This window comes from Anguilla rostrata, chromosome 2 (assembly GCF_018555375.3).
Source record: "Anguilla rostrata isolate EN2019 chromosome 2, ASM1855537v3, whole genome shotgun sequence".
Taxonomy (NCBI): domain Eukaryota; kingdom Metazoa; phylum Chordata; class Actinopteri; order Anguilliformes; family Anguillidae; genus Anguilla; species Anguilla rostrata.
The window spans coordinates 21,338,933-21,363,862 of NC_057934.1; the positions used below are offsets into that span (position 1 = coordinate 21,338,933).

General features: G+C 41.2%; 1 protein-coding gene across 1 annotated transcript; it reads right to left on the minus strand.

The window, feature by feature from the left end:
- Positions 1 to 623: 623 nt before the first annotated feature.
- Positions 624 to 24,549, minus strand: gucy2g (guanylate cyclase 2g). Its single transcript, XM_064313766.1, has 22 exons — positions 24,175 to 24,549; positions 23,383 to 23,731; positions 20,942 to 21,051; positions 19,547 to 19,732; positions 18,576 to 18,720; positions 16,604 to 16,739; positions 15,958 to 16,061; positions 15,594 to 15,760; positions 15,356 to 15,502; positions 14,724 to 14,807; positions 13,007 to 13,111; positions 9,839 to 9,910; positions 8,818 to 8,983; positions 7,233 to 7,388; positions 6,671 to 6,848; positions 6,065 to 6,205; positions 5,256 to 5,448; positions 4,467 to 4,641; positions 3,405 to 3,503; positions 2,623 to 2,714; positions 2,208 to 2,309; positions 624 to 883 (listed from the first exon to the last, which is right to left on the minus strand). The coding sequence occupies exons 1-22, from the start codon at positions 24,547 to 24,549 to the stop codon at positions 764 to 766; spliced, it is 3,402 nt and encodes a 1,133-aa protein (XP_064169836.1). The 3' UTR covers positions 624 to 763.
- Positions 24,550 to 24,930: the final 381 nt, after the last annotated feature.

Genomic DNA, 24,930 nt, shown 5'->3' on the forward strand with positions numbered 1-24,930 from the left:
AATGGAAAAAGAAATATTCAGGAAAACTCCTCATAACATCTTTCCAGATATGGTGAGATCTGCTCTTGAAAAAAGGGATTGCACTCTTTTAGTCATGAATCAAACCAAACCTCTAAAATAAACTGATTTGTTGTTCAGACAAAGAAAAAGAGACATTCATATAGTTTCTAATCTTGGGAGTAAAAACCATTCTGATCACATGGGGCTTCCATGGCCCAGACTAAAGAATGTTTATACCTGTCCACTAAACATCAGCAAACTTCAAACTATATTGATCCTTTCTAACAGAAAAAAGGGTCAAATAAACACACACCCACACATGCATGCACTTTGTGTAGACCACTACAGTTTGTCCCTGTAAACCTGTAAATTGCTCTGGTGAATTGAATTTTGGATATTTAAAATGGCTTGTTTCAGTGGGTTTAAAATGGCTTGCTTCAGGGGGTTTAAAATGACTTGTTTCAGAGGGTTTAAAATGGCTTGTTTCAGAGGGTTTAAAATGACTTGTTTCAGGGGGTTTAAAATGACTTGTTTCACGGGGTTTAAAATGACTTGTTTCAGGGGGTTTAAAATGGCTTGTTTCAGGGGGTTTAAAATGGCTTGTTTCAGGGGGTTTAAAATGGCTTGTTTCAGGGGGTTTAAAAAGGCTTGCTTCAGGGGTTTTAAAATGGCTTGCTTCAGGGGTTTTAAAATGGCTTGTTTCAGGGGGTGTCAGGAATTGATGGCTTTGACGGTGGGAACTGAGGCTTGACACAGCAGAAGTCTATAGTATCACTGGAGGTCGTCTGATGTCATTGACTGCAGCTGTGGACATCCTCAGTCCCTTACATTGCTCACTGTCGATTGCTCTGGATGTGCTGACAGCCACAAGCCTTTTCTTCTCCTCAACAAGAGACAAGCACACTTTATCAGATATAGCAACCCTGCATATACTGCATGCAGACCTGCATCAAATACACATTTAAAGTATTTTAATTACTTTTAAATACATTTTTTCTTTAGAAATTATTTGAAAAACAGCATTTGCAAATACTGAGTATTTAAAAAATGTGTTTGAAAATACATTTAAGGAGCATGTGCATATATTTGTAATTACATTATTTGTAATTTAAAATATGTTTTAAAAAACATTTAAAAGACAGAATTTTCAAATACAAAGTGTTTGATTTAATGGGATTATTTGAAATACCTTCACAACATAAGGCCAGTGGTGCAACATGCTCAATTGCACCAAGCTGTTGAAAGACTTGATAAGCACTGGATATGCGAGAACCTATCAGCTCTGAAAGTTGAGCATTTTGTCTAAGTTTTGATGAGACCGCGTCAGGTGACTGCTGATGGCCTCAGTCCAATTTTACCAATTCCCATTTTTAATTGGTAGTGAATATGCATGGCTGAATTCTATTTTACCAGTGTCTAATCTGAGAAAATGTAAAAAAAAAAATAGAACAGTACACATGGCTGTCATATGGCTCGGACAACAGAAAAAAAAGAGGAAATACAGACCACTAACTTTATAAAGATTGCATGGGTACAAATAAACTGGCAAGTAGCTTATCAAGAATTCTGAGTTTGCCATCCCCATGCAAATACATGTACGGGCATTTAGGCTACTGTCAACGTAGGCTACCCTTGCCCACAATCCAAATTCAACCCCTAGCCCTTAGTAGTTCCCCTGCAGTGCTCTCAGTATTATAACTCGCTAACATCACATCGAGGGCCACTCACAAAGATTGTACAAAGAACTCTGGGATACCCCTTCATCATGAAGCCTACACTGTTGCTGGCTCGGTCATTTCTGTTGTCTATCACTGGGGTCCAGAGTACACTAACACTGTAGTAAAAGGTAATACCTTTATGTATAAAAAACAACAGAACATTATTGTATTTGTATTTTAATGTATTTTAAAAGGCTCGAAATACTATTTGAAAAAGTAGTTGGTTTCCCAGGAAAATATTTATTTAAAGGAATGTATTTTTTAAATACTATTTGAAGTATTTCATGTGTAAATGTATTTGAAAATACTTCAAATATGTATTTACATACATTTACAAATACAAATACGTATTTGCATTTGACCCATGTCTGAATGCATGACATAAAACACAAAGCAAAATTTCATTGATTGTCTCAAAACTCATCTAAATGCAAGTTAAGTACTCAAATACATGGTAGGAAAGGTATTACTGAATTACAGCATTCATACCTCTACTTTGGGCAGTAGATGAGCAGGTGAGCTTGGTTCCACAAGCGATGGCTTAAAGCCCACTTTACTCTTCAGCCAGAAGGTCTTTTGGAGTCCTTTTCCCTTATAACACACACACACACACACACAATGTTACTGATGAAGGAGAGTGTCATGCAATTTATGTTAGGTTGTGTTACCAAAGTTTTTTGTCACATTAAATTTTGTAGTTTATACTGGTTGAAAAAATAAAAATGTGTTACTGCATTTAATAGATGAATGTGATATAGAAATGACACTTCCATTAAAACACATTTAAAATCTATTCATACTTTTAAAACAGGTTCAGTGTAATAATCTACTGTTTTGTGTTTCTGGTCATTTTTTAAAATAAATGGTTATGAATATGAATATAAATATGAATATGATATTTTACCTTTATTTCGATATCGCCCCTCTCTTCCATTTCAAAAGTGCCTATCTGTCTCAGAATGTCTGCTGTGCTCTGGGAAATATGGATCTTCAAAGCTGCACAGAGACACAGTGCATCAGAGAGAGCCTGGCTAATGTTAACAGAGTAGAACTGGGAGGGGATCCATGATTAAGGTTGTTAGGTATCAAGGGTGTGGATGCCACCCTGGCAGGTATTTTTCCACCCCCTCTGTCAGAAAGCCTCACTCCTCTTACACAACGCAGCCAATCAAGCCTCACTACACTGTCAAAAATACATTTTGGAGGTACATTTTTGTTCTTTTAGGAAAACGTTTCTAAAATGTACCCAGAGAGTACAATAATCTATTTGGATGCTAATAAGTACCTTTTACAAGCAAAACATTCACAAATTAATTATGTATTGCTGGCTAGGGCTACAATTCTATGCACCTATAAGGTACCACCCTTTTGTAGCTTTTTAGGCAGTTCATCCTATCTTTTTCCTGAGAGCGTAAGGGCAAGATAGTAAATGGCCCAGGTGAATGGCAAAAGAGTGCGTACATGACATTGAACTGTCAACAATTCCCTGTAAACTGTCTGAGGGGAAATTGAGTATTCTTGTAAAGCTCTGGAATCTGTCCTGTGTGAACACCTTTATGAAACCGACCAGGAATAAGGAATAATTTTTTCCTGTTTTATTTCTTAGAGACTTCTGCTCTTCACATCATTAGTACAACATTGTACAGAGCTGTACTTGTGGGAGGGGAGCAGAGGTGGAACACTAACGCAAGCTGTTGCTCTCCATCCTGGACGCCATGTTCACGGTGTCGCCGAAAAGGCAGTACCTGGGCATGGTGGTGCCCACCACTCCAGCGACCACTGGGCCTGCCAGGGAGAGGAGTGAACAGGAGAAAGAGTGAAACACTATACTGCACTGTCCTGTACAGCCAGCCCTTTACAACTGCAGTATGTAGATCACATTGCATTCAGCAACTGCTGGTATCCACCGCTTATTAGAGCTCATTTTTTTATACATCACAAATTTATACAGCTGGATATTTACTGAAGCATTTCAGGTTAAGTACCTTGCGGTACTGTGGCTCTCAACTTAGCCAGGATCCCTAACCATTACCCTACACTGATGCCCCATAGATATATGCACACACATTCATGATGAAATAGGCTAGTTGAGAGAAGTTAGCTATAACTTTTTTTTTTGATCAAACATTTCTTTGTAATTTCTTTCTTTGTAAAGTACAGTTTCTAAATCTAGATGGCATCTTATTAAGTATCTGTGACCTAATGGGTCAAATGTTGTACATGGATATTGTGGGTGACGGTCACCATCAGATGTCAGTTCACACAGGTTTTTGACCATTACTGTAATCACCTGACTACTGCTAATCAATCAGGAACCATTTTTGGCTCAATACTGCAACTCTATATTTCCCCAACAGAAGACTGTTGTCATTTTGAAGGTATGAATTTATTTCAAAGCTGATTTTGTGGATAACCTCTGATAGGGCCAAACTGGTTCACTGCCAACACACCTATGAGCACAATTTTGAACATGCAGTTAGCAGCCTATTTAGGATTTCCCAGCACTTTCTCACCAGTTCTTTGCTAAAGAGCAAATCACAGTAATGGCCAACTTGGTTGGTTTTCGTTGTGTCGTTGATCAAGGTCAATGTCGGTCCTTTGGTTTGCCAGTGAACAAATCTAATGCTGACCCACCCAGAAGTGCAATAGGCTACCTCAGGCCAACTGAGTCATATTTGCTTGGATATTCCTCTATTGGTTCTGAATGAAACCCCTCAACCAAAATGTGAAACAGCGACCAGGATGTACCTGAGTTTATCCCGATGCGAAGTTTCAGCTTCTCGTTGGGCAGGTGCTGTATTTTGAACAAGGAGATGGCATAGAGGAAATGCAGTGCCATGGTAGAGATTTCATCTGCGTGCTTGATGCCATTGCTTATGGGCAGGCCGCTGGCGACCATGTAGGCATCACCAATGGTCTCCACCTTGTTTTTGGGTTCAAAACAACATCCAAGAGTGTTAAAATGTACTCTGTTAGGCAGGTACTGAATACACTATCCAGTTATAGACTAAAATGTCTTTAGAATTTAAGAATGAAACCATAACCTTACTGCAAAAGACCTCCCAGGTGTTTGACTATTTATTTTATTTTATTTTTTTGCATAAAATGTAGTTCAGCAAAAATAAAGGCAAAGGCAATTTTAAAAGATCAGTTGTAGTAACAAACTTATACAACGATTAGCATGGTCTATCTCAGTTGGCACTGGCATGGTCTGCCCTCACATCAGTTACTACACATGGGCGGTATCTGATGTTAGGGTAAGGGCATATCTCTATTTAATTGCTTTTAAAGTCACAGCACCTGGTGAAATAACTAGACTGTGGAGCAAGGATTTCTGAAACTAACATTATTACCCATAAAATAACAAAAAGCTGCCATGTAAAAATAAAGAATGAAGCTAAACATGTTAATTCGCCTGAATTTATTTTCAAGTAATTTTTCCCCAAAATACTTGCTTTTTAAACAATTGATGAGTGTCAGTACAAAATCATAAGCTTGCACATAACTGTGAGGATGTCTCTGAAGATCCGAACGCACCTTGTAGACGTCGTACAGCTTGATGATCTCGTCGAAAAGGCTGTAGAGGTCGTTGAGGAGAGAGACCACCTCCAGGGCAGAGCTTATGCTGCACATGGTGGTAAAGCCCACGATGTCGGAGAAGAAGATGGTCACCAGCTCGTAACCCTTGGGCTCCACAGACTTCCCAGCCATCAGCTGCTCCGCGATGTAGCTTTGGATAAATTACCCAAGCAACACTGTAATGTGCGTTTTATCTCAACAAGGAGTGCTGTAAGCTTGTAGCTCAATAGAGATTGCTGTAAAGTGCTTGTAGCTCAATAGAGATTACTGTAAAGTGCTTGTAGCTCAATAGAGATTGCTGTAAGGTGCTTGTAGCTCAATAGAGATTGCTGTAAGGTGCTTGTAGCTCAATATAGACTGCTGTGATGTGCGTGTAGCTCAATAGAAATTACTGAAATTTTCTTTTTTCTGAATGTGTATAATGAGTGCTAGTTTTGTACTTGGCAGGATTGTTTGTTTGTTTGCTGAAAAGGTTACCCTACAGGGTTGGAATCCTGATCTGTGTGGTCACTTCTGGCACTACAATCTTTACTTCACTCTAGTGTGTTTTTCTGCACCTCTGCACTTTGAACTGATGCACTTGTTGTACGTCACGCTGGATAAGAGCGTCTGCTAAATGCCTGTAATGTAATGCAATGTAATGAATCTAGATTTTTTATTCAGGTATATTTATATTAGATGTTAGTGCTGACTACATATAGATCATTATACCCCAGATATAACAGAATTCAGAAAGGTAGGCAGATCCAAACCAAGAGTTTATTTACCTTGGCAACATACTGGAGAGAAGCCTGTCTGCTCTGTTTTTTTCTATTGTCAGCTGATTGGTTCTTTCCTCCACCACTTCCTCCAAGTGATTTGCATATTTCTCCAACTTGTTCACCATGTTGTCAAGTATATTAACATGACTAAAATGTGGAATAAACAATGCATATTATTCATGTATTATTACTACAGTAAACCACAACTACCATCACTCTGTATTCCCTAAAGTGTTGTTATCTTGCTTTTTCATTCACTGACTTTTACACATCTCCTCCCCTCTCTCCTCTCTCTCCTCTCCTCTCCTCCCTCTCCTCTCCCTCTCCCTCTCCCTCTCCCTCTCTCCTCTCCCTCTCCCTCTCCCTCTCCCTCTCCTCTCCCTCTCCCTCTCCTCTCCTCTCCCTCTCCCTCTCCTCTCCTCTCTCTCTCTCTCTCTCTCTCTCTCTCTCTCTCTCTCTCTCTCTCTCTCTCTCTTCTCTCTCTCTCTCTCTCTCTCTCTCTCTCTCTCTCTCTCTCTCTCTCTCTCTCTCTCTCTCTCTCTCTCTCTCTCTCTCTCTCTCTCTCTCTCTCTCTCTCTCTCTCTCTCTCTCTCTCTCCTCCCCCAGACAGACCTGTCCGGGCAGGCTTCACGTAGACGCCGCTTGATGGTGCTGAAGGGGGGTCTGTAATCGGGGTTCTCGGACCAGCAGTCCTTCAGCAGGGTGATGAGGCCCTCGTTACACAGCTGGGTGGACAGGGAGGGGCGGAGCGGCTCGCCCAGGGCGGGGTTCCTGAGCCGCTCAATAATATCTGAGGAAGCACACGCAGCACAGCCATACTGCTCAGCAACATTCAGCTGGGCTCGCAACCAAAATGAATATGCAGAAGACTCTTTGAACGAGGCTTCCTGCCTTGCAAAGCAATTAAATGTACTTGCTACTACTACTGCACCTACTGTAACCACTGTTTATTTTAATAATAAGAGTACCATAGGTGTAATATGTGTAATACAGGTGTAACGACTATAAAATGTTAGATGTTAGGTTCATCAAATTATGCATTTTTTCATAATATTAAGAAGAAAAAGAAAAAGAAGAAAACAATCATAATCATAATCTTAATCAAAATAATTTGACACCATTATCATCATTGTAACAATTCTACAGTTAATGATCCTGTTAGACAATTATTTACCTTTGGGTTCCATGTCGACATCATGGTATGGACCAATTTCACAGTTGTAAATGAGTTCTCGCATTATAATGCCAAAGCTGAAGATGTCGGCCTTGGGAGTGCCGTTGAACAAGAGAAACGTTTGTCTCAACAACTCCGGGGCAGTCCAGTACATGTCTGAAACCAAGGTGACAACGAATGACCATATCATAAAAACCTCACCACTCAATTTGAAATAAACTTCAATTAAATATTGACCATATGCTTAGTTTTGTCCATCACAGTCGCATTTTGCAAATGATTGGCTTATAATATGATTGCGTTACTACTGTCAGGAGTTGGTTGCTTACAGGAGGGAGCTGCAGCATAAATTTGGGGGGTGATGCAGGGGTAATGTGGGAATGGGGCACACCTGTATGCAGCTGGTATTTGGGGCAGGGCTTGTTGGCAGAGGTCTCTGGGGAAGGAGAAGGGGACATTTCTGTGCATGTGAGTTTGGCTTCCTTTCAGTTTAGTTAGTGACTGGCTGTAGTAACATTTCTCTTTGGATTTTTATTCATGACGGATGTATGGATTTATGTTGATTTTCTCCTTTGGTGTGACTGAGTGTAAGCATGTCGTGGTAGTCTGTTCGGTAGATTCCAGCAGAGCCAGAGGCCAGGACCAGTGTGGGAGAAGCAGACGCGGTTTCACCATGAGGAATACGAGGCTGTGCTGGCTGTTTCCTGGAGTGGGAGGTTGGGGGGGGGGGGGGTGGAATTTTGTATTCTCCAAGCCCAGTCGTGACCAGCTGGCCAGACGGAGGACCCAGACCAGACCGGACCAAACCGGGACCCAGCTGGCCGTGAAAGCGGGCGCGGACGCGTCAGTGGAGTGGGTTTTTCTTCAGCTGGCATCACCGCAGTGATTCCCCCGACACCTGGCCGGGAGGGCTCGGGGCACCACATCGCGTGCGTGTGGTGTGCAGTGAGCGCGATTCTTAACTGGGCTTGCCCGATCGTTCCTTAGCTAGCGTGGCGTGTGTGGGGAAGCTCACCTGTTATGAGTACTGGGGAGGGAAAATAGTGCAGGTAGCCAGCCAGTGCGTGGGAGAGGGGGAAAAGAAAGGGCCAGTGTGAGTGCACACTGTTCATTCAATAAAGATTTCACTTTGCTTTCTTTTTTATTTACCAGTCCCTTTGAGATTTGCGGTGGTGGACACCCGTGAGAGACACAGTTGTCGTGGACCATTCTCCTCAGGCTCTGACTCTACCTCCGTACACAATCTTGAATATAATTTGAGTGAGCACATGAGTGCCACCAACGAAAGACCCAGACTCAGAGTACAATTAGTTCCTTTGGCTAGGAACTATGGTCTTTATGCCAGAGAGCTACCAATGCCCCTTGCTACAAACACTGACCAGACACTGCAGTTGAGAGACCATAACAGATCCCAGTCTGTTTACGAACTGTCTTTAAAATAATGAATATATTGTAACTAATTCATTAACCTACACTAGTGTTATTATGCATAATTGTTTTCACAGAATTAAAAGTCCCATGAAGCAAAATGACCGAGAGGAAATCAAACAGAAATGCTGTAGCGTCATCCAGGAGAGGAACTGACCTTCATATTTTGGATCCAGATCAAATACTTTGTGTTTGGTTCCGTAACGGAATTCACACAGGCCGAATCCGGAGATCTTGACCTGCATGCGGCTGTCCACCAGGCATGTGGTAGGCTTTAGATTGCCGTGGGACTTCAGGTTACTCTTGTGAAGAAATTCCATGCCCTGGAAACCATTCATCAGTTCAGTTGGTTATTTGTCGAATCCTATTAAAAGTTATTTAGTGAAATCCACAAAACATCCATAAATGAGTAAAAACATATTTGTTCTTTAGGAAGATGTTACAGCGAGTGGAACACCATCCTTCTCATAAACCCTAGATACTGAAATCTGGTGTCTGAGGACAGATGGTTTTCATTCGTTAAACTCTTATCAGGGACTGATTTACACATATAATTAAGTGTCCCAGTCATAGGGTGTTTGAGGCTGTCAAGTGGCACACCCCTCGGCTTGAAATCGAATTCTGACTACACCCATGCCGTACACAGGATCGCTAAGTTGGGCTGAGTGCTTTCCTGGTGGGAGGGTACCAGTCTGTGGGGGGACATCTGCATTTCCTTGACCTTCGATATGCCCTTATTGTACGTCACTTTGGATGAACGCGTCTGCCAAATAAATGCAAGCGATGAGAGCCATAGTCTGTGCTCCCCTAAATCCACAGAGGACATTGCATTGATGGGACAGGCTTAGAGGTATGACTGAACATTCAAAACTGAGTGGAAAAAAACATTGTTGTGTTTATTGCACCCATGACAACACACTGGGCTTCATTACAAGAATCTGTCAACTAAAATGAATGAAGCAAAAAATGCAATAAGTTTGTTATCTGTTGCTCTGAAGTATGAATCAGTATGGAGTGCGACAGTGAGATGTAACAGTTAGTCTGATTGGACAGTTAGGAGGGAGAGAGGATGTGACCACCTGTGTGATTCAGACAGTAGCATTTGTTACCAGATGGACCATTAAATCTGAAAAATGACCCAAGAGAATTCTGTTTTCACAAAATGTTACAGGACTCACGTTGACAATGTCAAAAGCGAAGGACAGTTTGAACATCCAGTCCAGATCTATGTCAGAGTTTCGTAACACATCCTGGAGGGGAACAGAATACAGACTCCGTCATTCAATAATTCCGTTGCTGGATAATGTCCAGTCACTCCATAATGCTGCTGCTGTGTTATAACAGTCTCTCGCACTGATCAAAGACCTGGCTATTGTGCAATAATGCCTTCAACTTAGACCAAAGGGCTGCCTATTACACAATTACACATTTCTTGGAAAACAAATTGCTTTTATGAAGGTGACTGTTAACCACTAAAGTAGACAGTATACTTCGTAAGAAGTAGAACTTTTTGAGCAAAACGAAGCAATGAGAACAACTGAAGAACAAAAAGACGTGGTGTTGTGTGTTTGTACGGTGCAGTGTGCGACGGCCTCCAGGGAGACCTTTTGGAAAACTTCTTTCTTGTTCTCCGACCTCCCCCTCTCAGCTATTGGTCCAAATATCACATGGTTGGTTACGTGACGATTGAGAGTTCAGGGGGCAGACTTCACACGCTAACGGAGAATCAACGCCAATCTCTCTTCTGTAGAGATGGGAATTCTGGGAGTTTGCGCATGTTTGATGAATGGTGCTACTCGTTTCAGCAAGTCATCAAAACGCCTGGCACACATTCGGAAATAAGAGAAAGTGGACCGCCTCGTCTAAACTCTGCATTTGCCGAATGTACAGACAACACTCTTCATTCTCCATCCTACTCTGATTTAGAGGGCGAACGTACCATCTCCTTCGCCTTTTTTCTTCTTTTGCCTAGCTAGATAAACTAAAGCCACTTTAAACACTTTTAACTTTTTGTTTTGTGTTGTGATCTCGCGTAGCCCTTCTCTTTATACACCCATGGCGTGGCCGCGAGACGGAGGTCTGGGCGAGATTCCAGCCCCGGTTAATAGCTGCCTCGTAATTGTTCGTAATTATTCACGCCCCAGCGGCGTGGAGTGACTTCAAACGGTGCAGTGTTCTCACTGAGTAGACCGACAACAGTGTTCGTGGACATGTTCGCCGGTGGTTCTCAATCCTTAAGTTCTTTCTTCTTACTAAGTATACTGCCAGCTTAACTGTAATTAGGCAAGTAATTGTGTTATGTGCCTACACGGAGTACAGAAAAATCATTTAAAATGTAAATGTTCAATAGCAATAACACAGCACAGCACAGTCAAAGCAATGAATAGTCAATCCACCAAAACATTCAGAGAAGTTGTGGAGAAACTGGCAATCTACTGTAATTAATTTTTATTAGCCAACCCCTCCCACAAACCATTATCTGCTTATCATTTTTGTCAGGTGATATAACTGAACTATGTGTGCAGGCTTCTGCCCACAGATAAAAAACAATGATATGGCACACTATATGCTATGACCACATCCCAGTGTTTTATAATTACCACACTGAATGCAGCACATAACAGTGTGGCAATTGAGTTATCAACGTGGATGACTGGGGAGGTGTGATGTGATACTTGTCGAACACGTGCGATCAATAAACGTGATCAACCTACTTTGAAAAAAAGTGCCCTTAATGATAGCATTCTGTTACCCAGACAAAAGGGCTGCCACGACACAGTAACATCCAGCCAATCTGACCAAAAGCTGCCAATGATTCCATGACTCGGTCATTACTTCACACGGCTTCTCTTATCACTGTTATGCTGATGCACAATTCTTCTTCTATTTCCCTCCATCTGCCACACAGGTCAATGAGATAATATCTGCTTGCCTGGCAGACTTCTCAACATGGATAGCCATGAATCTCAACGTTTACAAGACTGAGCTGCTCTTCATCTCTCACAAGACCTCCCTACTACAACAGCTCTCCATCACTGCTGACGGTACCACAGTGACTACCTCTCACTCTCAGGAGGATTCTACCACACCTGACCACATACTCCACCCAGCTACTCCTCCAGGCCTTGGTAATTTCGTGTCAAGATTACTGCAACTCCCTCCTTGCAAGCCTACCAGCCTGTGCCATACTGTACAGCCATAACAGCTCATGCAGAATGGTGCTGCCAGACTTGTCTTGAACCTTCCAAAGTTCTCACATGTCACTTCGCTGATGAGGTCGCCGCCAGGATCAGGTTCAAAGTCCTGACTCTGGCCTACACAGCAGGTGACAGGACAGCCCCTGCCTACCTACAGGAAATAATTCAACCCTACATGCCAGCTTGACCGCTCCGCTCTGCTGCAGCGGAGGGACCTGCACTTCCTGCCATCCAGGTGAATGGTTCTTGCTTGTTGCCAAAGACAGAGCTTCTCCACTCTAGCTCCCAAGTGGTGGAACTCGCCATTCCTCGACCAACCACTCAGTCACAACCCATTTTTCGAGGTCTGAAGACGCATCTCTTCAGACTGTACCTAGACTAACTAGTCCAAATCTCGTGTCACTCTTATATCACCTGTATCCTTGAATCTTCATCTTCTAGTACTTTCATGTTGCACTTGTATCGTCATTGCACTTGATGCTGTAGATCTTTATCATATTTCTTGTAATCATGCATCATTTCTCATTTGGTTTGCCATAATTTTACTGACTTAGCCAATCCTTACTGCATGAACTAGAATTGATGTTCAAGGCTATGGATAACAGAGGCTTAATGAGAATTGTATTTTATTGGACCTGTCTTCTGTAGTTGTTCCACTGACCTTTAGCATGCAATTATTGTGCCTTGCTTTGTATAAAATTATCTGCCAAATAAATGTAATGTAATACCATAACATCCAGTCAACCAGACTACCAGGCTGTCTATGACACGATAACATCCAGCCAATCAGATCAAAGGGCTGCCTATGATACCATCACATCCAGCCAATCAGACCTGGCTATAACTGCAACAAGTCTCTTAACTCTAACTTCTGGAACAACTGTCAGTCCCCCAATAACAATAGCTAACATGCTGGATTGCTTATAGCCCATTCAGGAAATGAAAAAACCTATGGAAAGTAATTAATATCTAACATAACCATGTCATTCAGACTGAAGAACATTCAAAATATCATCAGTTGGGGCAGTATGGGAGATAGGACTTTTTAAGAGCTACATTAAAGACTCTGTGCACTCATTTGTACCTTGCATCTAAAGAGAAAAAAGAAAGAGAGAGAGAGAGATGCATGGCATTCACAGGGCCACATACCTTTAAACTTCCTCTCTTGCAGTACTGTGTGATAACACATATATTTGGTGGCTCAATGCAAACTCCAAAAAATTGCACTAAATTCTCATGCTTCAGTTCTCGCATCTGTTAAAGGATGAATGAATGAATGAATGAATGAATGAATGAATGAATGAATTCATTGTTAATAATAATGGGCTTGGGTCAGCATGACATTTTTTGACAGAAACCTTCATAGACAAAAGATAAAAACAGAAAGCATAAAGCAATGGTAATAGGAATCATATGAATTGTGAAACCTAAATGCAATTTTACAAAATGAAATGAGTAGTCTCAACTTTAAAAAAAAGAGTAAAAATAATTTAACTTTACTGTATGCTAGAGACTTGGGAATACTTAAATTAAATAATCCTATTGAAACCAACTGAGTAAACTGAACTCTTTTGTTTTACAGTTTGGCATCCTTTAGACACAAATAGTTTGATTGGTTAAAAAAGACATTACATTAATTCAATTGATTCAAATTTCAGTTCTGGCATTTCCTACCCCTAGAATGAGGAAGGCAATCCTGGTTCTAGAGTGGCAGTGATGTTTCTGGTTTTTGTTCCATCTGAGCGTGATGGGTGACTAAAAATCTGAGCCTGAATATTCTGAATGGTGAAATGCTGAGTACCTCCAGCTCATGGTCACCTTCATTCATTAAACCTGATTATTAAAAAAAACGGAATCCAGTCATGTCCTTATAGGTTTGGATGCAGCAAACACTAGAACCATCTCTGGCACACCAGGACCATTTTGCCTACCCCTGCCCTACAGGAACAGCACAAATCATCAATGCATCACACAATTTCAAACTGAAAATCGTAAAATATACATAGGAATAATATTACATGCAACTGTCTTTTGTGTATATTGTAACTTTTACTGTAAATTGCAAATGTGTTTGTACTCTCTCTTTTTCATAGCCCAAATTTAAATTGCCCCTGGGAGTATGAATATATCATATTGTATGGTATGGTATTCCACTGCACTATACTGATAAATATGATATTAAAAAGGAGGCACCAGTTTCCATATTGGCAAACACACAAGGGTAATATTTTGGACTGGTGCTAAAGAACGTCCATCTCAATCTGCATATCATAACCTATTGCAGGGCTGCCCAACCCCTATTCCTGGAGATCTTACATCCAGTAGGTTTTCATTTCAACCCTAATCTGGCACACCTGATTCTACTAATTAGCAGCTTAATGAGATCTCTACTGGTTGAATGAGGTGTGCTTTGTCAGGGTTGGAGTGAAACCTACAAGAAGACGGTAGATCTCCAGGAACAGGGTTTGGGCAGCCCTGGCATATTGCTTCCTCAGTATGGCCACCCTGACTTGCCCACTCTAAAAAGAGGCATTGGTCGCCTTAGCAAATGTATACTTCCTAAAGATGGCATACGCTGATTGTGTTAGTACTGTACATGTTTCATGACTTGTCTCCAGATAAAGTGCAGGTTAATTGCATCTCTGTCCATGTCTTTGTGCACCTCCTCAATTCCTAGGGACTTAATGCTTAAATTAATTGGAATCCACTAACCATCAGCAATTAATTTTCAATAATGTATAACACAGTTATTAACTGCACATTAATTGCTATTGTAGACTCGGGTACCATTGCCATAAATATTAGTAAATATAGCAGCTGACGTGGATAACTAAGGAAATATTTAGAATAGACACTTCATTTTTACCACTTGAAATTCTTGAAGAATCGATGGTTTCTTGATGTCGCTGAGAACCTGTCGTTCGATGTACTTGATGGAAACATGATTTCCCTGTGAGGAGAAAAAAGCGCATACTTTGAATGTGCAAAACACGCATTGAAAGAAACACCGAATGCATTCCCGGAACCACAATGGCTGTTGAAGCTGAGAGGTCGTCTCGGGTTCAAGGACGTTTTTTTGTCCTTGTCTTTGATCTCCTTTGTGTTACTTTAAAGGCCTTTCCCAATCTGAGATTACCAATTGTGTCCCTCAAGTTGCCATCTGCACCCCGCATGAGAGCCCTGCAAATGAAGCATCCGCAACGTCCCCGATGCTCTTGCCAACAAGCCATAGACTCTTTTTCCGGCAATGAATATGGGACAGCCCAATTATTGTAGATTTTTGAGACTGTGCCACAATTTTGTACAGTGCAGAGCTCAGGAGTCTTGGAAAGGTACCCTTGAGAGCAAGGCAGTGTCTCACATAACAGGCAGAGGTAAGAGTGGATTTGGACAGGGGTACTGTGAGACCAGATTGGGGCCCCCCGGGGGAAGTCCTGAGAAGCGGGACAATGGGCAAGGGCCAAAGGCCCTGCAGGAGAAAGGCGGCTTCTCACACACCTGGTAGAGGCCAACGGTGGAGTAGATCTGTTCACGGCCCGTGTTGTCTTTCAAGCCATAGCTGTGGCTGGAAGCAATAGTCTGGGAGCCACTGCTTCGGCTCCTGTAGGTACTGCCACCTGTGCTATGAGACATAGTGTGCGTTCCCTGGATATTTGGACAAACAGACAAGCAGATATAATAATAGTAATAATAATAATAATAATAATAATAATGTCAGCGTAGTTTACTCACAGACCTTTCGCTCGTTAATGATGACGATGTCATTGTAGTTTATTCGCCACCAGTTGGCGTCATCGAGCCGGTCTTGCAGCCGGAGCTTCTGACAGGTGAGGAAGGTGATGAAAGCGAGGGCAGATAGCATCAGCAAGGGCAGCGCCACCAACAGGATGACAAAAGTCACATCTGGGGACAAGAGACACGCCGTAGTTTTAGTTACTACCTCTTCTGTGTATGTTCACCTAGTGCCGCTAATTTTCCCGAGCCGAATAATCGATGTTCCAGTAGAGCAAAGGGTGTTTTCCAGCAAGTGGTATGCACTTATATTTCCCATCACATCGCCAATTGCATGGCTTGATTTTGTTCTGCTTCTTTTTAGTTACCCTGGTAGACCCATTCACAGAGCTCGTTGTCAAATCCGCAGTTTGGCTTGTCCTTCGGGGGCCCCCCTTTCGGCCACGCCACAAAGTGATACAGAGCAGTCGGCCTGCGAAGAGGAGATGGGCGGTAACACTTTCTTTTACAGTGCTAGGTATTTACCAGGTAAATATGGTGTAAGAAAAGCTCATCATTTGGTTATTACCACTGATAAAAAAAATAGATAACTACTAAGAAACTAAAATTTAATTACCTAGAAACACCTCCTCTATTACCCATCAATTCAAGTGACTATCTTGTAGTGATCAAATGTTTAGCTTGGTTATATCCAGAGTGTAATTACATGTATTTCCAAGGAAATTAGACAATACTCACTACAAATATTTCCAATGTATTCTTATCTGTATATGCATGAAACGCTTTAAGCTAAAGATTTATATTCTGTGAGGAAAGTTTCAATTTAATATATTTATACAAAATGAACATTTCACAACATGGAAGATGAAAAAATGTTATACTTGAAGAGTAGAACTTGCTACATTCGATCAATAATCATCAAGCATGTTCTGTTAGAAAGCTATTATGGACAGTGAAGGTTAAAACAAATGTTTGTTTAGCAGATTTAATTGGGGCAGCTGTAAAAAGTCTTACCTCACTGTTTTAGTGTGACTATCAAATGTCAGCACAGAGACGAATTTGGGCATGCCATCGGTGACCTGGAGGTTATACACAGAGTAGTCGATGTTCCTTTCTCCTTCTTCATCAAAGTGCACCAGCCCTGTCGCTCCTGTGGTAAGGACATTAACCATTACTAGCCTCTATGGGAGAAGTAAAGTAACAGATAATGACTACTTTTGGTCCTCCACATAAATTATTTTTCCAGGGTTTGTGCTTTTTATATATTTTTAGATGGTAAAACTTTTAACCAAGAAGGTTTCAAATATAGTTTTACGCAGTTTACACCACTTTTTAAATTTTTTTATTTAACCATTATTTAACAAGGAAAACCCCATTGAGATTGAAATCTTTTTTGTAAGGGGGACCTGACATGAAACACAAAGTTACCCAACAAGACTTATACCTAACAAAATGTACAAACATCAAATATGGAATGAGACAGGTGTAATAATTAAAAGTAGAGAAGAGGTTAAAAGCAGGAGCATACTTCAGTCACAGAGTCATGAATTGCATGTTTAAAGTCCACAATTGAAATTAATTTGTCAAGTTTAAAATTCTTTTGCAGATTGTTCCAGCTGTAAGGTGAAAAATATCTGAAACCCATCACACCAAATTCAGGAGAGGGACGAAGGACTTTAAAGAGTATCATGTCCCTAGAGCGGAGGTGATAACTATGTGAATTTCTAATTAGCAGACAGCTGAGGTAGGAAGGGAGTAGACCAATTATTGTTTTGTAGATGAATATGTACCAGTGGGTCAATCTGCGCAGATGTAAAGAAGTTAACCCAGACCATTTATATAGGAGACAATGATGGGTTAAAATTTTTGCACTGTTTCATTTTGTAATGAAACGTAAAGCGTTATGGTAAACCATATCCAAGTCATGTAAAGCAGAAGAGGAAGCATGCATATAAAGTACATCTCCATAATCTAAAACAGGTTTAAAAAAGGTAGCTGTGATGAGTCTCCTCTTAATTTTATAACTAAAACAAAATTTATTCTTAAAATAGAACCCCAACTTTGTTCGAAGTTTCTTAATTAATTTATTGATATGCAATTTAAAACTAAGCTTATCATCAAGCCAGATTACAAGGTATTTATAGCAGGAAACTCTTTTAATACACTTGCCATCGACAGTGGCTTGTCCCTCAACCTGAGTCTGTTATGATTACAAAATCATGTTGCATACTTATGACCATGAGTATGACAATGTTAATGATTATTATTGTTATCCACCCAGCCTATCCAAGACTCACCAATTTGTCTAACCTGCTTGCCATTGGACTGAGGGAAGAAACCAGAACTAACCCATATGGACACTGCACACCAACATAACATAAATGATGTTATATTATTTATATTATTTAAAAAAAACTATTTATTGTGTTTATCGCAAGTTCTCTTTCCGCAGCAAATGAACACATTTTTTTTCCAGATATCACTGGTGAAATTAGGCAAGAAAAACATCTGCATACAATGCCTTAACTTTTGCCAACTGCTGCTCTTTGAAGATGTCTTTTAAGGACTGCCCCTTGCTAGCTTTAAGTTCACAGACCCTAACTTATGTTTTTCAACAGCAGCTTTCAATTTCAAAATGGCAGACGTCTTGGCACATGACTCATGCTCACAAGGATTTAGCTTTCTGACACTGGTTTCAGAAAATGTAATGCCAAATTACTTGAGTGTTTCATGAAAAACTACTTTTTCACTCATCTACTAAAGTAAATTTTCAGTGAAGAAACAGTATTTCAACTTTCAACTCTTTCCACCACTGAACAGGACCTCTGATGCTAGTCATTTGCTTGGTTATTACCAGTTAATCCACCCAACCCCTTAATGATTGCAGTTCATCTTCCATGTGTACATAACGTGACTCAAACAGGTAAATGACAAAAAAGCTACCATAGATGTTATGCTTTTAACAGAGCGTGTTTAAATAGATTACCATAGAATCTGAAGCTGCTCTTGTCTCTTAGCTTTTGCAGCAGCTCCGGTCGACTTATGACACTTTGGCCGGCTTTCAACAGCTCTTGTAGGCCCATGGCGTAAAGGAGCACAGCGTCATGTAGGTAGGCCGCATAGGGGCTCACCTTAAAGCACAGAGATAAAGAAATGAAACAAGAGAGAGACAAGTTGACATCAGCATAACCTGAGCACAGTGCAACATCCACAGCAACATGGCATCTTTGCAGGCAACACATAACTGGCTAGTCCCCCCAGGTATCGAAACTAACCCACTTGTGTCTACTGCAGGAGGGTTTGCATGACTGTCGGCAGCGAACTCAGACTGTATAGAGCGAGATTGGTTACATATTACATATAAAGGATTGATAATTATGAACAAACAATACGCTTCCCCTGACAGGTACATGTCTAGGTTTGTTAACATCAGGGGGTGGGGTCATATGCATTATTAATACTGCTGTAGCCTATTTGATATCCACTTTTATATATGTGATTTAAATACATATATAAAAGACACAGGAAGAGGTTTCAGATTGTTTATGAAATTTACGTTAAGTGCACAGCAGGGTTGGGAATAAGCAAGCTCTCAAATGAGTACGTCACACTCAATCATGACACACTTCATCACAATAAAATTTAGTTTTTACTGTCGATGCCAGCTACTGTGCAACAATATACTTAAAAACATGGTATATACAAATTGTTGTGTAATGGTAGAGTTTGTTTTAGTTATGTCATTACAAAGATACAGTTTACAGACTGCTCGATAATATTTACAAACAAGAAAACAATTATTTCACCGTAAAAGGTCCAGTGTTAATTCCACTCTAGGATGCGGGACCAAATGTCATCTGTTGATAACTCTCTAAGAGTTGAATTAAAACTGTTAGAGTAGAATTAACACTGTACATGTTTCAGTGTTCTTAGGCATGGATTTGTTACTTTAATCACCTCTCTCTCTGATGACAAGTTGCTGTAGAATGGGGCTTTGATCAGCCTCTCATAGACTTTCTCGTTGAAGTCATAGTATTCATACCCATCATAGACTTTCTGGGCAATCACAAACGTTGATTGGCTGAAGGCTCTCAGGGTGGTCTGATTAGCCTTGTTATTGAGCATATTCTTGAAGTAATTATCCTGGTCGATCAAAAGATTAAGAGGGAAGCATGTATATTTGAATACAAATGTGAACACCAACTTTAAGACAGTTTCAAAGTTTGTGCACTTGAAAAGTTCTGTGCACAAAACCACGTCCAAAAAAAAAAAAATGTTATGTTTTGAATAAAACTTAAGGATACTTGTGGTGTGGGGATGGCTGGCTGGCCCTCCTGTGCCTCTTTCCTGTGCCGGAGCAGCCCCACGTTGGGCGCCACTGTGGCAAACAAGCCTGCCACAGGCCACCGAAGTGGCTTTCCTAGGGGCCCTCCAGCACAGAGACACAGGGAGACGATGTTCCAGCAGTCCACATTTATTTACAAGGGTTGGCAAGATGTTACTGCCAAGGAGCAGATGTTAAAACACTGTCATGACAGAGAGGCTCTCCTTGTGTGGGTGGGGATGGCAGATTTAACCTGTGTGCACCGATTACCTCACTACGCACAGGTGCAGCCACTCCTGTTCCTGGGTCCAATTAGCCTGGCCAATTATCTAATTCTTAACCAATTATCCAATTGGCCAGGTCTAATTAGCTTGACCCAGGGCAGGTGTGGCTGCTTAAACCAGCCATCCCCACACCACAATACGGTTGTGATTATTTCGTTGTTATATCATAGTGTGCTATTTAGCTACAGGTTTAATGCAAAATTATAACTAGGCTATAATAATTGTACGTTAACGTAAATAATTGTAAGTCAAGGTTTTTTTTTTTTTTTTTAATTTTGCCAAAAGAAATTGCTCTTGCACAAAGCACACGACTCACTATGACTCAATCCAGCTGCAACACACTCGCTAATATATCCTAATCTGGCCCATTTTCTACCTGCGCTGCACGCTTTGAGTTGCGTGCCCCTCACCTCCAGTCGTGAAAATACCAAAAATACCGAACACGCCCAGTGTGTCTATGCATACTGTACCCATGTGCCGTGCGCTATTGATTCTGGAAAGCAGCACTAATATGATACAGCATAAAACATTAATGCTGTAGCAACACATAATATTAGCATAATGCCCCATTAAAACTGCAATGGCAACGTAACTGATACATCCCAACAAGGCTGTGAGTATGGAAAAGAGTGTTTTTTTCAAAATGCATGTCGTGTATTTCAGATGATATATGAACTGTAGCAAGGTGTAACGACGCATTGCCTGTTTAGTTTGATACAGGTTACTCACCACTGAGCCACTGACCTCAAATTGCTGAACAATGAAAAACACATACTCTCCATCCAGTAGGTGCTGTTTCTCAGCCTCCAACATCAGCACGACGGCATCCAACGCATTGCAAATTATGATGATGACTGCAAAGACAACCAGAGCGGTCACTACCACGCCAATATGAAATGTTCCAAAAAGGCTGGGGAACATCCCCGTGAGATTCCCATTCCACTGTGAGATCGTGTTATGACAAAAATGTTCCCCAGTCTTACAGTATACATAAGGCTAACTGTTTTCAGTTTTTATTTTTCCAAAAACAAATCTGGGAATGTATCAGTGTTTATTTTGAACATTAAAAAACGGGTGAATATCAGTTGAAACAATAGCCTAATGCAAAAATTCTAGGTGGAAATCGTGGAGTCCCTGCTGTCGACATCTGGGTGGTTGCTAACTAGCTAACGTTAACGATAATACGCTTTTCCCTGTTACATATAGACTACATTTTAACGTTAATTACGAATTGTTGCCAGATTCATATCGGTGAAAACAACATCAAATTCTGGACTGGACTGGAGAATGAAAGATGCAGTGCGTTAATGCAGTGCGCTGTAATGCGCCTAGAAAGTCGCTTGACTAACAAGGGTGTAGTCTGTTAAATCTTACAAAGTCCATACACATAATCACGAAGTGACATTGATCACGATCTGCTTTGTTGTCAATTCGGGACACTTTTTTATCTGTGGATGGGTTAAATTTGTCTTAAACAAATATAATAAAAAACCGAAAAGAATGAGCCTGAACACCATACAAATTACTGGCAGTTGAACTTCTTGTCATGATAAAGTAACATGGAAAATATGCCAATAACATTTCGAGAAGGATCTGAATGCAAGTATGGAAATAGAAGATTTGTGCAACAATCACTTTAGGAATGACAACACATATTTAAAAAAAGGAATGATATGCCCACAGTACCTTGGAACTTGTCAACCCCCTCTCTCAAGAAGACTGCCGAAAGCTCAGCTTAGCTAAAACTAAGATATTGTACTTCCAAATCAAATCCTCCCCCCGCTTGACTTTTCACTCACCTTGCACGGCACCACAGTATCACGTTCTTCATCTGCAAGGAGTGGTACTGACAATAAACTCTCCACTTCCAAGAACATCATGGCAGTATTTTGGGTGTGCTGATTCTTCCTGTATAACATCCGAAGGATCTGTCCCTTCCTCATCACAGACTCAACCCAGCTCTAAGTCCAGGCACTGGTCATCTCCTATCTGTACAACTGCAGCTCCCTCTGTCATCAAACTCAGCAGCTCATCCAGAATGCTGCTACTCATCCCATCTTCAACCTTCCCCAGCTAACACATATTTGATCCCTTCTTATCTCCCTCCACAGCTACATATATCAGCTCACATCAAATTCTAAACCTTGGTGCTAGTCTATTGTTAAGCTAAAGGGACAGCTCTGTATTATCTTCTAAAGATCATCAGACCCTACATCAGACCTCTCTATTCTGCTACCTCTGGGCACCTGCCCCTCCACCTGCCTGCATTTTCAGGTCATGTGGTGGTTGAATGATCTTCCCACGGCAGTCATGACAGCAGAAACCCTACCCATCTTCTGACTCAGACTGAAGATCTACATCTTCCGATTTAACCATGGCTCCCCTGACTCCCTTTAGATATCCTTTCTTTCGTTCTTTCTCTGAATATGCTATTAGGTATAGCTGTCATTTGTCCAGAGGTATGTTGTTACTATACAGATAGTTGTTTGTTAGGTTAACATCCCACTTATTGATTCAATGAGCCTTCTGTTCCTTCCTGGCGAATTTGCACTTTTGTATGAAAAGTGCAAATAAAAAGCTACTCTGCTGATAACCACTTCTGTAAGTGGCTCTGGATTCAGTCATCTGTGAAATGACTGTAATGTGACGTAACACAGTGTTCTTTGTGACTTAAAAATAAAGGTTGGTGGACATCCCGGAAGGTGGTACAAACCCAGAAAAGGTACCCAGCAAATCCTACAGTCTGAACCACCTGAGGCATAGACTGAAGAGGAGAACTTGCGGCACATGCTTCTGTGCTTTTCAGAACTGATGGAGGACCTGTAGTCAGCAGAGACTATACAGTTCCCACCACTATGTTCTCACTATCCTAGAAGAACCTTCAGCTAAGAATTCTCATAAGGTAAGCTTCATTTGCACACACAATAAAATTATTCCTGGTAGATCAAATCAAAGAGTACATTCAACATTCAATCCCTATTGGACTATAATTATTGACTATTAAACTATTGCATCAATACTGTTCCATCAACACTGAACATTTTCCTGTGTAAACATGAACTATTTGTAAACGCTATACAATGAAATTATCTATCTGCCATTACGAGATAAGACTTAGATTGTTCTCTGTTTTCTCAGAACTATTAAAACATCAAAGCTTAGCAAGTAAAGTAAAGCTAACTTACTTCTTGCAGATTTTGAGGCGTGTGCAATGTTCTTATGGACTAGGTCAGGCTGGCTGGTGTCAAATTTGATGCTGGCAGTTATGGTGAACCGGATCCTGAGTTGGGCTTCCAAAACCCTCCAGGCCTCATCAATGTTGTCCCATGTGTTAAAATCGCCACCCCCTCCAATCAAGGCAACGTGTTTCCACCCAAAAAAGTCCAGTATTTTAATCATCACCTCTCCTATTCTTTTGACAGGGGGAATTAGCTTTACATAGGAGTCGTAAACAGCTAAATTTTCCAGCTTTGGTGTTGTTCCCACAAAGCCAAACATTGGGATGTTCCATTTAGAAGCCATGAGACCAGTAACCTGGAAATATACACATCAATACATCAGTAAAGACATACACACACACCCCAGTCTTAAAATTTTACTGAGATTTGAGATAAATGTAGTGCTTTGGAGATGTTTGTTGTTTATCAGCCTTACTGTACTATCTTCTGATGGCCAATTATTAACTGAGAAATTTCTCAATCTTAAGATGATTTACGTGTTGTATTATATTAAAATTAATACACGTTATATTATGAAATATGAACCCCAAAACTCCATGGGGATAGAATGGAATTGCTCTGTTTACTTCACTGCATATTTCACTGTCTGCATGCCTGTCTGTGCATTTATCTGCATCATATGGGTGCCATAACAATATTTTACCACTAGAGGTCACTGTTAGATCAAAGGAGCGAGCGTCCACAGTCCGGGACCACAATACAGTAAACCGTTGACTGTCTTATATTCCCCGTCAGTACCTCAGCTGCCTCAGGGCAGATGGGGCCGAAGATGGCCGAGATGTTCTCCTTCCACACCTGGTCGATAAAGGCGGCGAGGGAAGACTTGGCATCACATTCGGTGTCGGCATACACAAAGTCCACGGTGTGGTTGCCCAGGATGTTGTTGGAGTTGATCTTATCCAGGGCTACCTGAATGGCCGAGCCCAGCCTGAGGGCGCTGAAGGGGTAGGACATGTTTCGGGGGGCATGAAGCCCCAGCAGCAGCCTCGTGCTGGACGAGGCTCGGCCCGTGCCCGCCAGTGTGGCGGCGAGGAGCGCCGCGCACAGCCACAGCTCGCCGCCGGCCGACCGTCGACCCCCGCAGAGGATGCCGAGAAAGCTCCAGGTCTCCATCGTCCGCCCTTGGCCAAAGGAAATGCGCAGAGCTGATAAACCCTTTATAGAGAGAAGAGCGTGACACATCATCCTCTGGGGGTCGGTGGCCTGCGTTCCTGGGGGAAATTAATTAGCACCATCACTGCCCCAGAAAGACCAAATGCACAGATGACATTTTTTTTTCTAATATTGAAAAAAATGTGTACATTACATAATCATATTGCACACCACCAGAGTCACAGTTCAGATTAAAAGATTTTTTATCCCACATGTTCCTGTTTTCATCATGTTTTCCCCTCTTTTTGGAGATGAAAGACCTCTTTTTTTTGCTCTGTGAGGAAAGAGAAACCTAACAACCTGCAATTTAGAGCTTTTTAATACTTTGTTAGAACAGGATTT

What these genes read in the sequence shown, in the direction of transcription:
- gucy2g (XM_064313766.1), bottom strand. Translation starts at nt 24,549, where the DNA reads ATGGAGACCTGGAGCTTTCTCGGCATCCTCTGCGGGGGTCGACGGTCG. An exon ending in CGCCTCAAAATCTGCAAGAA is followed by an intron (nt 21,052 to 23,382) that starts GTAAGTTAGCTT and finishes TTGTCTTTGCAG; the next exon opens with TCATCATCATAATTTGCAAT. An exon ending in TCTGGATCCAAAATATGAAG is followed by an intron (nt 7,389 to 8,817) that starts GTCAGTTCCTCT and finishes CCTTGGTTTCAG; the next exon opens with ACATGTACTGGACTGCCCCG.